Source organism: Oryx dammah, unplaced genomic scaffold (genome assembly GCF_014754425.2).
Source record: "Oryx dammah isolate SB20612 unplaced genomic scaffold, SCBI_Odam_1.1 HiC_scaffold_3, whole genome shotgun sequence".
Lineage (NCBI taxonomy): Eukaryota > Metazoa > Chordata > Mammalia > Artiodactyla > Bovidae > Oryx > Oryx dammah.
This window is the reverse complement of record NW_024070187.1, coordinates 66,406,665-66,420,986: the sequence shown is the minus strand read 5'-3', so window position 1 is coordinate 66,420,986 and position 14,322 is coordinate 66,406,665. Positions and strand designations below refer to the sequence as shown.

The following is a 14,322-nucleotide window of genomic DNA, read 5'->3' as shown; positions in this document are numbered from 1 at the left end:
TTCCAGGCAAGGGTACTGGAGTGGATTGCCATTTCCTTCTCCAGAGGATCCTTCCGACCCAGGGATCGAACCCGGATCTCCCACATTGCAGGCAGACGCTTTACTGTCTGAGCCACTAGGGAAGCCATGAAAATGACCCAAAAAAATTGGAAGGAATAGGTAATATTAAATGCCTAAATCAAGACTAACAAAAAACAAAAACTTAATATTTAAGCTAAAAAAATAATTACAGAAAACCAGGGTTAGGAAGACTTGGTTTAACTACTTATGTATAAAAATACAGCGTGTAATTGAAACTACTGGGTCATATTAGCATTAAGTAACAGAAGTCAAAACTGTTAATGAAATACCTGGTTCCAAATAACAGCATTTAGCTCATGCAAAATATATCCACCACACGCTGGTCAAATATCATCTAAAATTCCAAGTTCAGTTCTGGATAACACATGTAATGACAAGGAACAACTACAATTTATTAAGAGAAAAATGACTACGGTTGAAGGATCAGAGAATTACATTAAGTTAGGAATGATTAAAGGGCTTTCTAGGTGGCTCAGTATTAAAGAATCCACCTGCCAGGCAGGAGAAGCAGCTTTGCTCCCTGGGTCAGAAAGATCCCCTGCAGAAGGAAATGGCAACCCACTCCAGTATTTTTGCCTAGAGAATCCCATGGACAGAGAAGGCTGGTGGGCTACAATCCATGGGATTGCAAAAGAGTTGGACATGACTTAGGAGCTAAATAACAAGAAGGAAACAAACTGAGGTTGTTTTACTCTGGAGATTAGAGTGCTCAGTGTGTGGTAGGGAGGAGTTAGTAGGGTTATGATGGTAGTACTCAAATAATGTAAGGGGCTGTTCAGGTGGAAAAGGAATTATACTTGGAGAAAGCAAAATAAAGTGGGACAACACAAGCTATGATGTCATAAAGACCTGGATTCAAATCCTGGCTCCATCATTTACTGTCTGCCATTTGATGCTTAGAGAGTGATTAAGTTTCCTTACCTGGAAAATGATACCTACCTCATAAATGGATAAAAAATTAAATGCAATTAAGTGTAAAATTGTTCATACGTTGCCTGGCATCGCATGACACACTGGGATTCACAATAATGTAAGTTTCCTTCTCTAGATTTTTCTGAGTTGTTCTATAAGAGTATTTTCCAAACTAATAATTACCATTAATGGGTCACCAAATCAGCTCAGTGAATTGTAACCAGCATTTTTACCCTAAAGAAACAGAAAATCCTAGCACTTTAACATATATACAAAGTATAGTTTTGTGAAACTGTTTCAATTATTCAGATACATATGTGTACTAAACTGTGGTATAAAATGTATTTATTATGAAGATGGATCTAAAAAGAGTGAAAGTCCCTGCTAAAAGTACAGTGGGTTTGTGTGTGTGTGTGTGTGACTCAGTCATGTCCGACTCTTTGCAACCCCATGGACTGCAGCCCACCAGGCTCCTCTGTCCATGGGATTCTCCAGTCAAGAATACCTGAGTGGTTTGCCAGTTCCGTCTCCACTAAGTAGTAGTATACTGGTTACTAAATGTGTTCTACAGAAACTAGTTCCTTGGGAGCTCAAATAAGTTTAGGAGACAAACCATACCACTTAAGAGATTCACTATATTCAACACATACTAGGATATCAAAAAAATTCAGCATAAAAGAAAACTTTTTCGTTGTTGTTGAACCTTTTCCCCAGATATATCTGATCTCAGACCAACAATTATTTTTTCACACAATATCTACTAACACCTTCAGGAGTGGCATTTTGTGTTATACATTTGGGGAAAAAAACATTTCCCTAAATGAAAGAGAAAGAAATGTGTATGTTACAGAAAGTAGATTTTTAGTTTGCTAAGAAAAACTCCTGATTTCAAATCTTCCTCTTGCTGCTAACACCCACCACCCTTTATAACTTAATACTTCATACACATACTCCAAAAACACTTTAAACATGATTTTCAAACTTTTAATTCACACAAATCTTTTCAGAAAAAGGGTAGGACATCTGTAACATCAAAACATGTAACCAGGAACCAACTGGCCAAAAGAAACTTCTGGCATAGTATTTTAAAAGACTTGCTTTACTTGAACAAACCCTATGCTCAGAAACCAAAGCAGCAAAAGACTTAATCAGCCTCTCCAAGCAGAGTTAATGTGTTCTAAGAGTATGTAATCTAAAATGGGGGATGAGTGCAGCTAATCCTCGTTATTATTAAGAGCATCATTCTCATCATCACTTGGAAGAGGCATGCGATGGTATTTAGATGATTCTCACTTCTTTTAAAGTGTATACATACCTAGGATTCCTTTGTGAGGACATGACTTCACACTAATATGAAAACTGTCACTACCACAGTCAGTTCTAATTATATTTGGTATCACTTGGCAGTATAATAAAGGCCTGACATCATATATTCAAGAGTATCTCTGTATTTCAAACCTTTCTAATCGAGAGTTACAAATATCTCTGACTCTGCTCTGGCAGTTGTCAGAGCATAAAATGCACCTCACTCCTCAGGCTCCACCTCTCCTCAAAGTTTTCCCAACTACCTTAGACCATTATTTTCTTCCCAATTTCTCAGCACTCTCAGTACTTTCGGTCCCTATCAATCTTTTAAGCAATTCACAATGTATTTCCCAGCCTATTTCTTATTTTGTTGTTCAGTCGCCAAGTCGGGTCTGACTCTTCGCAACCCTATCCCAACAAGACTGTAACTGCCTTAATGAACAGGGATCAAATTTAAGAATCTCCCACAAGATCCTGGAAGCACTCACTAAATAAATATTTCTTGATATTAACAACTTGGCTTAAGAGTAATAGCAGCTAGTGTCAGAGAGCTTATATACCAGACCCATGCTAAAAGGATACATGGATTACCTCACATGATCTTCACAACGCTATAGAATAAAGAACTATTATTTTTCTTCATCAAATAAGAGGAAGAAAGTGAGGCTCAGAGTAACTTGCCCAAGGTCATACAGCTGTGAGTAGCAGAGCCAGGGCCTGAATCCAGGCAAAGCTCTCAACTATATCAGGACATTCAGTAAAGTTGCAGCCCTGCAAAACCAGAGTCTATGAAGGATTTCAATTTCACTAAGTTAGAAGTTTCAATTTCAACAAAGAACAGAGATACTTTAGCTAAAAGATGAAAACTTAAAAAAAAAAAAGACAAATTAAGAATTTCCCATAGATATTTTTATGCAATTGTCATAAAACACGAAAGAAACTGCCTCTCGTGTCCTCTCTATATATGGAAGTGATATTATGCCGTGGGTCACAATTTTATCGAGGAGCTTGTGACAATACAGTTCGGTTCACATTTTTAAATAGGGCTCTTTTTCTCTGCCTCTAGCATGACATGGAAATGAAAGATGGAAAACTGTCACTTCACAGCTTAGGAAAACGCCAAGCCTAATTCTTGTTTAAAAAATGAGAGTCAGGGCTCTTGTTCCACCGTTGACTCTTACACAAAGCGGCACCATCCTCTGCCCTCTTCACACAAAGCAAGCTTCACCCCACTACCCAAGGGGGAGTGCTGATTCACACGGTCTCCCCATCGCCGCCAGAAATGTACCCAACTCCCACTGGTCCAAAACGCTGACCACTGCGCGGACTTCGATTACCCTGGTCTGCTCCCCGCACCGGGTGACACCTCATCAGGCAGAACCCCTCCCCGACACCCAAAATACCCAGGCCAGCATCCGAAAGCCAGGATTTCACACAAAGCAAGATCCCTTCCCACAGAGCAGTTTCCCATCTCCGACTCCTCCCACGGCGAGCAGCCCTTCCTAGGCTGTGCCAGTCCCCAGACCCCAACGGGGCCCAAAGCCCAGAGGGTCCCCCAACACAGGAGAACTAGCTACAAACCCTGTTCCTCTCGCAAGCCTCGAATCCCCAACTCTCGCTGACCTTACCGCTGCCAAAGCAAGAAAACCACGAGTCAGAGAGCGGACCCCGCTACACAAAGCGAGGTGTCCTACCGGGGGACCCCCGTCCCCGCCCAGCCCCGGCCCGGAGCCCCGCGCTCACCAGCTCTCCTCCTCCTCCTCCCAGCCTGACAGGCGCTCCAGCTCCTCGGGCCGCAGCGGCTCCACCTCGTCCAGCAAGCCGCCCTCGCCCGCTGCCAGCAAGGAGGTGGCGTCCCGCAGCTCCTCGCTACTCGTCCGCCTCGGGCCCGACCCGGCCCCGCTGCCCGATTTAGCGCTGAGGCCCAAGGGGAAGCCCCGAGGAGACGCCGTGCCGGAGGAGGGAGTGGACGCTCCGGCCCGAACCGGGCTGCCGGGCCCGAAGGAGCCGGCGCCCTGCACGGCCCCGGAGCGGCTCCTCAGCTGCTCGTTCTGCTTCTCCAGCATCTTCACCAGCTCCTGCAGCTTCCGCACCTCCTGGTCCGCGTTCACGTCGGAGTTAACGTCCTCCATCCCGGCCCCGCTGCCTCTGCCGCCCGCCACCCGTTCGGACTCACAGCGACAGGCAAAGAGCCGCAGGAAAGAGGCGCCGCCGCCGCCGCTCACTCTAGCCGAGGCGCCGGCATATAGCAGGGCCAGGCCCCACCGCCTGTGTCCCTCCTGCTCCGGTTCCCAAGCGTCGCCGGACCCAGCCGAGCCGCCTCATCTGCGCCGGCTCCAGGATTGGGGGAGGCGGCGCCAATATCCGGCCTCGGCAGCCATCTTCCCTCCGTCCCTCCGCCCCCTTCAGCCCGGCCCAGTGGGTGACCTCAGAGCGTCGTGGGTGGACCGGCCGCCGACCGGCACCAGCAACCCAGCTCACTTCTCGCGGAGGGGCGTGGCCATGGGCGAGGCTGGTGGGGCGGGGCCGCGTGGGGGCGGGCCTTAAGCCGGAAGGGGCGTGTCCGGAGCGTTGGCGGAGGCGGGTCACTGCTTTGCTGGATGAGACGGGCGATTCCGGGCGCAGGCGGGGCACGAGAGGGAGTGTGGAGCAGGCAGCGGGTGGGACTAAGATTGCAAGTCAAGACTCTTAGCCCCACCAATTGGCGTTGGTTGAACAACCGCCTGTGGGTCCAGCGTCCGTTCCTGTTCTTCTAAGCGGGTTCTCTGGTGGGCGCTGATCCTGGCCCCATGGAAAGAGTTTTACTTCGTGTGTTTAGCAAATACTTAGTCGATGCCTTCTTGAAATAGGGGATTGTCGGGTCTGGCAGGAGCCGCAGACCATCTGCGACCCGTTTCTTCTTCTGAAAATGAGAAAGCCAAATCTCAAATGGTTAAGAGACGTCTAAAAAAGAATAACCATAAATTGTTGAGTGCTTACTACGAAGAGACACTGTGCATTAGATAAAGGCGTTATCTAGAACAATTTTCCCGACTTCACTGCTGTTTTCAGCACACTCATGGAAGCAGGGATAGAAAACTGCTCCTTTCTCAACTTTGTCTGTCAGTCGATGCATAATTTCTTCTTTCTATTGTTTTCTTCTGAAAACTTTTCCATATTGTGTCTTGCCTTTAAAAGGTTGTGTATTGAAAGTACTTAATAAACATGTTGACGAATACTGATAAACGCTGAGAGAAGTATGACTAAAAATTTGTCTTCAGTGGCACCCGTTTGTAATTTGTCCCAGGTGGCGCAGTGTTAAAGAATCTGCCTGCCAATTCAGGAGACACAAGCGGCCTGGGTTCGACCCCTGGAGATCCCCTGGAGAAGGAAATGGCAACCTACTCCGGTATTCTTGCTCCGGAAACCCGTGGACAGAGGAGCCTGGTGGGCTACAGTCCATGGGGTCACAAACAGTCGGAGATGAATGAGACACACACACATACTCTGTTTTGATCACAGTCAGTGCTCTTGAGACCTCAGATGTGCACTACTGGTTTGTGTTTGCAGCTTTCCTCTAATTGCCTCCTCCACCCTTTGCTAATAATGACGCAGTCCTGCTACACCTGGGTGTGGACTCACATTCCCTGTCATACTTGCTTCTACCCTTTAGTCCTCCTGCGCTGTATTTCCCTTATACTGAATATTCTACTTGCCAAGTCTGATTCTTTTCTTAAAACTCCTGCTCACCCATTTAGGAAACCTTTTCCTGACAATTCCAAGAAGATCTAGTTGTTCTGTTTACTGTAGCATTGCTGTTGTTCCATTGCTAAGTCATGTCTGACTCTCTGTGACCCCGTGGACTGCAGCATGGCAGGCCTCACTGTCTTCAGTATCTCCTAGAGCTTGCTCAAACTCATGTACATTGATCAGTATTACCTGATCAATAATTTTCAACAGGTATTTGCACTTTTGAAAAATTTGCTTCTTTTTCTAAGTCACTTTCAATTCTTTTTGTCTTTGTACCTGATGAAAAGGGACCATTCATTTTAGTTTTCCAGGTCTAGTAAAGTGCCTGACACAGTGGACATTCAATATTTGGCTTGTTGAAAGTTATGAGGAATGTAAATTCTGACAGGTCAAGGACCAGATAGATGTTTATTCATAGCCAAAAAAAAAAGCATTGAGTATTTTCAAAGTTTGCTAACTATAAACAAGTAGAATATTTTCCTAGCTATGTACACCTAGTCAAAGAATGTCTGCATCACAGTAACTGTGAAGCAGTATATATTACCTGTATAATGCACATCTAAATATCATTGCTGTCCCTGGCACATCTGAATTAGTCACCGCAGGGTTAAACATCATGGTTGCTTTACATAGAGCACTTTCACTTGCATTTAATGGTTTGCAAAATAGATCTCAACCAGCCAGGTTCTGTAACAAGAGCATTCCAAATATATTCCTTGCAAAGAATAGTTCATATAACATTATGAAGTTCAGGGGGCAATGTGAAGGAATGAATGGGTCATCAAAAGACTGGGTGGCAGATTCTAGCTATACCATAAATATGGTGCAAGTGTGCTAACTAAGTTGCTCCAGTCACTCCAACTCTTTGCGACCCTATGGACCATAGCCCACCAGGCTCCTCTGTCCTTGGGGTTCTCCAGGCAAGAATACTGGAGTGGGTTGCCATTTTCTTCTCCAGGGAATCTTCCCAATTCAGGGATCAAACCCACACCTCTCATTGGCAGGTGGGCTCTTTACCAATAGCACCACCTACTTGACCTTAACCTCTGGCCTTATATTCAAAATATGTTTGAATACTTCCTCACACCACCACTAGTACAACTCTAGTTTAAGCTGCTATCTTTTCTTGTGGTTTTCTCTTAATGGGTTGTTCCACGTTGCTGCTTACAATCTGTGATGCACATAGTAACCAGATGATCCTTTGTTTAAGTCAGACCAGGCCACTTCTTTGCTGGGGATCCTCTACTTGATTCTTAACATACTTAAAAATCTCAGGTCCTTTCCTTTTCCTGTAAGATTGGATACTTGGCAACTTCTTCAGGTATCTCATTGAGTACCCTGTTCTTCCTTTCTATCACTCTAGTCCAGCCACACTGGCCTTTCTGATGTTCTTCAAACATGCCATGCAGATCTCTACTTTAGGAACTTTGCACTTGCTATTCCCTCTATCCAGGGTCAATTCTTCTTCCACACTGTCACATTACTAATCTCCCTTCACTCAGGTCTCAGCTCAAATATAACCACCTGAGTTCACTATCTTCATTATTATGACCCTCACAAAACAGCATCCTTACTGTTCCCTACCCTCTTAACCTTTTAATTTTTCCTCGGATACATCATCTATTTCTTCCTTTAGGTTATTGCCTATCTCTCCCCAGCAGAATATGAACTGTGTGAAAACAGGATTCACTGATGCCTGGTACCAAGAACAGTGCCTACGATATGGTAGATGTTAATAAATGTTGAATGAATGAATGAATGGACTTAGGTCAAGTGGATTTCAGATAAATGTATTTGTTATGTTTCAGATCATTAAGGTGGAGATTCCTAATAACGTTGAATGGTTGATTTTTTCTTAATTATATTTCCTCTTCCAAAAGAGCAGCATGTCATACACACATGTCATCTTCAACATGTCCTGAATGCCAACAGCCCTTACAAATTGCTGAGAGAAAATCTTAGGTTTTCACTGAGAAGTATAAGGATAAGAATATTACATTCCATCCTAAAACTATCTTTCTCTTTCAGGTTAACTGCAATACTGTCTGCTCTGGTGATTCTGAATTGTTACAGCATATTTTTAAAGTCACTCTAAAAGTGACCTCATGTAAGTATGAGGCGTAAAGCTGGGAGGTGTCTGTAGTATGCATCACATTTAGCCCAACTAGCTCTTCAGGTGTTGTCTTTTATGATAAGCTTGCTTTGTTCCTGAATGAAGGAGTTGCTTCTTTTCTAAGCAGGTGTGGCCCCTTCCAAAACTTGCTTCTACTTGCATGTTAGTTCTTGGCGAAACTCCTAACAAAGTGGAAAATATTACAAACCACCAAAAGTATTTAAGGAAAAACTATTACTCAATGGTTTAAAGATATTCAGCAGTCCTAAAATCCTAAACCAATATGTGTATGTGTATGTATGAGCATATGCCCAAAAGGAGTTTAGAAATTACTGGGCACTTACAGAAATATTTGCATTTGTTTTAAAAATGCTCAAATTCTTTGAAGAAACCTTGTCTATTTAGCACATCCATTTTGTCATCACAGGCACACACTGGGCTAGTCATTTCCTAGATGTTCTCTCGCACCTAATCCTCACCAGCATTTTCCCCCGAGATCTACCTCCTTCTGGTCTATCTTGGGGCCTTTTCTTTACTGTCTTGACACATACTACTTTAAGAAGGAATCTCAGGAACTTTAAAAGGCTATGCATATAAGAGATTCTGAATTGAAATCTTGGGAACAAAAAGAAGAGGAGCCCAGGATTTGGACCTAAAATTTTTCCAGTCAACATTGATTAGGCCTTACAGTTATGGGATGCCTCAAAAGTGGCCATGATGTCAGGCATCACTTCCTTAAGAAGGTCCTGTGGTCAAGAGTGGCCCTCTATCTCACTGTTGGGGGCATGTATTATATTGATGTAAAGATGGGAAGGCCCATGATGAGGGCAGAGGTGAACATACTCTTATAGTCTTCGGAAGCTATTGTCTGAGCCCCAAATGAAACATTACTTAATCTCCCACCCTTTTTGTGGCAGCAAAAGGGAAGATAAGATTTTAAATAAAATTTATTATTTCTTCCTTTTTTAAAGTAGTATATCAGCAGAACAGTGAAGCTGGAAAAGAAGACTGTGAATCACTTCTGAATATCAATGATGTTCTAGGGAACCTACCATTCAAGGATAAGAGAAAACTTATTAAGAATCATCCAAATCTCCAAGTTGATACAAGTCCCAGTTGTCTGTCTAGGATTTAAAATAGGTTGTTCTGAGGACTAACTTAGAGATGCTAGAGAGATAGTAGACTGTGAATAAAGGGCTGGATTAGGCTTAAATAAATTAAGCTGTCTAGACATTTATACAGTTACTCTTCTATCTAAGAAGTTGAAAGAATTCTATTCCTAAGTCTTTGGGATACTCCTGGAATATCACACAGACTGACAGACATAATCAACTATTCAATTTACTGAAGCACATCTAGAAATTTCCTTTCTTATTCATCATCACCCTTATATAAACAAAGTTATATGTACCCTGGAAGTGTAATTCTGTAAATATCTAGGTCTTTCTGAATTAGCCCAATAATAGTGACTAACAAGGGGCTTTCCTGGCAGACCACTGGTTAAGACTCTATGCTTCCATTCCTGGGGTTGTTAGTTTAATCCCTGGTCAGAGAAGTTCCATATGCCACAAGATGTGGCCCAAAAAAACTCCCTGAAAACAGAACAACAAAAAATAGTAGCTAACAATTATTGACCACTTTTATGACACATAATAATTCATTTAAAACTCACAATTGTCCTTTGAGGCAGCAGCTATTAGTATCATCATCTCTGTTTTGCAAATGAGGAAACCAAGACAAAAATGTTAAATAACTTCCTAGAAGTAGTAGAGCTGGTTTTGAACCCAGGTGGTCTGACTTTAGAATCTGCACTCAAATCTCCCATAGTTCATGACCAAGATGAGTTCTCCATTATTTTCCTTCCAAGAATTTTGACACCTCAGTCAGCTACCATCTGGAGTGGGGACTGGGAGCAAGGGTTATTGCTTTCATGATACCCAACAACTTGATCCTCTTGCTCTAAAGTTTGCCAGTTTTGTAGTCTCAGAGACCCTGGGACTTGACACATGGAAACAATCTGTTCCTTAAGAGAGGGAAGTAATTCCTCCATCTCTTGTTCAAAATACTTCCTAGTAGGCCATTTGCTCTAATAGTATTGGGCTTCCCTTGTGGCTTAGTTGGTAAAGGATCTGCCTGCAATGCAGGAGACCTGGGTTCAGTCCCTGGGTTGGGCAGATTGCCTGGAGAAGGGAAAGGCTACCCGCTCCAGTATGCTGTCCTAGAGAATTCCATGGACTATATAGTCCTTGGGGTCAAAAAGAGTTGTACGTGACTGAGCGACTTTCACTTTCACTTTTGCTGATAGTACTCCGGATACTTGAGAAGCAGGAGGAAGGGTCCCAAAGACATGTCCCTCCTGCCCCCAGTCAGTACTTTACTTAGATGAAGCTTCGGCATCTGAGCTTCTTACCCAAGAGAAAGGCTGGTAGACTAGTCCAGTTCTATAGGAGTTTTATGGGGAAGAAGTTGACAAGAGGGAGTCTTTTACCCAGAGCAGTAATACCACCACAGTCAACAAAGCATGAAGATTTAAAGGCCAGAATTTAATGGCAAGAGTCCTAGGCCTATACATGAGAGAAGGAAAATTTGAACAGGTCCTGAAATAAGGGAGACAAGTTTAGTTCAGTTCAGTCGCTCAGTCGTGTTTGACTCTTTGCGACCCCATGAATTGCAGCACTCCAGGCCTCCCTGTCCATCATCACGCAGTTATCAAAAGACAAAGTATAAAGCAAAGGAAACACATGAGAGCAGGAGGCGTGGCCTCAACAGTAGATGAGAGGGTGAGTTTCTATTAAAATTAAGTGTTTGCAGGCTTAGTAGCAGGTTGTGTAGGAGGAAGAGTTGCATTTAAAGGGCCAGTGATCCTGTTGCCTGGCTGGGTTGTGTGTTTCTAGCCTTGGGACACATTGGTAACCAGATATGCTGGACCAGGGCCCGCTCTACAGAGTCCCTGATGCACAAGAGTCCACCATTGTGCCGATCTGTAAACAGATTCCATCTCCCCAAAGTTCCCTGAAACCAGATAGCCCTCATCTCACATCTGTACCCTTGTCTAGAGAAATGAGGGTAGGGTGTTGGCAGGGAGATGAGAAGCCGGGCACAGGTTGTTCCTGTTATCAGTGGGTATGGTTGGCTTCAGATAGAGCACCTGCACGTGAAGAGACGACTCCTGGTTCAAACAGAGCTGCTCTGTCTGTCGGCATGGTTGTCTACCCCTGCTTATGGGAAGACTTGCTTCCCCTTTCAGTCATCACCATTCTCCCAGATCGCTTGCACTTTTGCTATTACCTATTTTTTCAACCCCCTTTCAGTTGATCAGGAGGTGTGGCCAGGTATCTAGGCAACCTTCTGTGACACAAAGCTGTCAGTTCGCAGTTCTGCTTAGGTACCTGCTGGTCTTTGAATGTTGTTCGCCTTTCAGTTGTTCAGTCATGTCCGACTCTGTGACCCCATGGACTGCAGCACGCCAGGCTACCCTGTCCTTCACCATCTCTCAGAGTTTGCTCAAACTCATGTCCATTGAGTCTGTGATGCCATCCAACCATCTCATCCTCTGTTGTCCCCTTTTCCTCCTTTGAATATTGGACCCAAATGATGATATGATATCTTGAGAAAACCACCAAGATTCTGCTGTGCGTGGGCAGAAGGACAGATCATGGTATTGACTGTCATGATCCTGGCAGAGAGAGGGTATGTGTACTATGGGCTGGCAGGGCAATGTGTATTGCTCTCATAAATAGAATTACAGGCTGCATGGAAGGTGATGAATTTCTCCAACCTGTCCACCAGGCAGGATAAAAGAGATGCTCTTCTACATCTCCACCTCAGATACCTTTAGAGCTACATCATAATGTTGCACAAGGTCCCCTCCAAGAATAGGCATAGCCTGAGTTCAGGCAGAAAAAACAACTCCTCCTACACTTAGTCAAAAGGCTAATAAAGGCCACCACCTCCACACAGAAGCTGATGTGCTCCCTGAGCACAATAATGTAGTTGCCAGAGCTTCCTAGTGATTGTAGCAATGGGCATGGCTCTGGAGTCTTATATTTGAGCAACAACATTCAGTCATCCCTTGTAGGGTCAGCCCAGCAGTGAACCAGCCAGGATTAGTACCATGAGCAGAGAATATGAGCTGGAGCTATGTGAGAGGATACAAAGTGATGTGCAAGAGAGCTCCAGGCTCATTTCTATTGGGTCAATCTAGCTTAATGCCCAAAGTTTAGACAGTCCTTTCCCTGACCTCCAAACAATGCTAAACATCAGATCTTTTTTCTTATAGTTTCCTAGAATGTTTACATTCAGCTTTTCAGTTGACATGAGATTTATTGTGGTGGGTGTGTAAGGCATAAATCTATTGCTTTTTTTTTTTTTTCCTTCTTTTTTCTGGCTGAGCAGTGTGGCATGCGGGATCTTAGTTCCCCAGACAGGAATGGAAACTGTGTCCTCTGCAGTGGAACCCCCAAGTCTTAGCCATTGGACAGCCAGAGAAGTCTCAGTAAGGTTTAACTCTAAATGGACAGCTTTATATGGGCACTGTAGTATGCTGGGTTACACTCTATATATTCATTCGGTCTTTGTTACTAGTTCAAAGTACACTGTTAAGGGCCAGAGAAGATAAAGGCCATATAAGGACTGTGCCCCTTACTCTGCAGCAGCTTACTGTCCAATTAAGGGGATGAAATGTATACAGATAACTATGCATACACAGAACCTTGTGAAAAGTGCCATGTGAGCCATATGGACAAGAGAGAATACAAGGGCGTTTTTTGTGTGTTTGTTTTTCATCTTTTTCTTTCTTTCTTTCTTTTTTTTTTTTTTTTTTGAGAGAGAGGAAGAAAGAATTAAGGGAATAGAAGTGGGTTGAGTTTTCCCAGAAGAAGTGTGATTTCAGATAGGCCTTCAGGGATAGGTAGCTATTTTAATCTCAACTTGTTGGTTGTAATGAGCAGAAAACCACTTGAACCATCTCAGTTTAAAAAGGGGGTTATCCACTCATCTCACTTTTAAGAATATATTCCAAAAGTAAACTGGAAAAAAATATTAAACAGAAATATGCACAGGGCAATTTACTATTTTTATGCCATTATCGGTAATAACAAAAGACTGAAAGCAACTCCAGCATTGTCAGTATGGGACTGGTTGAGACATCATGAGGCAGCCACACAGTGGAGGACTGTGCAGTAAAAGGGAAGAGAAAGATAACTGGTCCCCAAGATAACTGGTTTAGAATGGTGCTTAGTGTCAACAGGAGGGACAGATATAAAGTATGTACATATGTGCTTATATTTTCAGAAAGAAACAACGGAAGACTAACACAAAAATGATAAAGACGAAAAACAGTGGCCCAATGAGAAGGGTGGTGCTAGTGGTAAAGAGGGCTTCCCCGGTGGCTTAGACAGTAAAGAATCTGCCTGCAATGCAGGAGACCTGGCTTCAATTCCTGGGTCAGGAATATCCCCTGGAGAAGGGAATGGCAACCCCATCCAGTAATCTAGCCTGGAGAATCGCATGGACAGAGGAGCCTGGCAGGGTATAGTCTATAAGGTCGCAAAGAGTCAGACACAACTGAGCAACTAACACTTAGTCACTTTGTGGTAAAGAACCCACATGCCACAGCAGGAACATAAGAGGCTCAGGTTCAATTCCTGGATCAGGAAGATCCTCTGGAAGAGAACGTGGCAACCTACTCCAGTATTCTTGCCTGGAAAAATCTCATGGACAGAGGAACCTGATGAACTAGAGCCCATAGGGTAGCACAGAGTTGGACATGACTGAAGTGACTTTGTGCTCATGCACGCAATGAAAAAGGAGGAAATAGAGTGAAGGAAATAGAAATTATGATACAATATTCATATTTTATGAATTTTGGCAAGATAAAAATTTAAACATGGAAAAAATTTTCTCTGCCCTTTGGCCTCCCCTCTCCCCCACTGTACACTGTGTATATAAATTGTGCATTGACCAAATCTCCCCATCAGCAGAAACACCTGCTCAACCATAAAGAACAACATTCTGTCTGGACCAAGAAGACAACTCCTTTAAAGATAACATTCCTTCCTGATGTTCTAAAGGGGTCTGAAAGACCCATCACTGTGTACTTACAGATTTGGATTGCATAAGCTGTGAATAATATATCATTTAATATACAGCCCTCTTATCTCAAAAAATTTACATAACTATGC

The 14,322-nt window shown here is 43.5% G+C and overlaps 1 protein-coding gene across 3 annotated transcripts in view; it reads right to left on the bottom strand.

Annotated features, from left to right (window-relative positions):
• The window catches only part of SLAIN2 (SLAIN motif family member 2), a 76,127-nt gene extending 71,412 nt beyond the window's left edge, over positions 1–4,715 (bottom strand). The window contains exon 1 of one of the 3 annotated variants that reach the window (XM_040238162.1): positions 4,042–4,715. In XM_040238162.1, the coding sequence (XP_040094096.1) occupies positions 4,042–4,430 (389 nt within the window). In that variant the 5' untranslated portion in view covers positions 4,431–4,715. The remainder of the gene's footprint in view (positions 1–4,041) is intronic. The other 2 variants (XM_040238163.1, XM_040238164.1) reach the window with 2 other exon arrangements.
• Between the last annotated feature and the right edge of the window lie 9,607 nt (positions 4,716–14,322).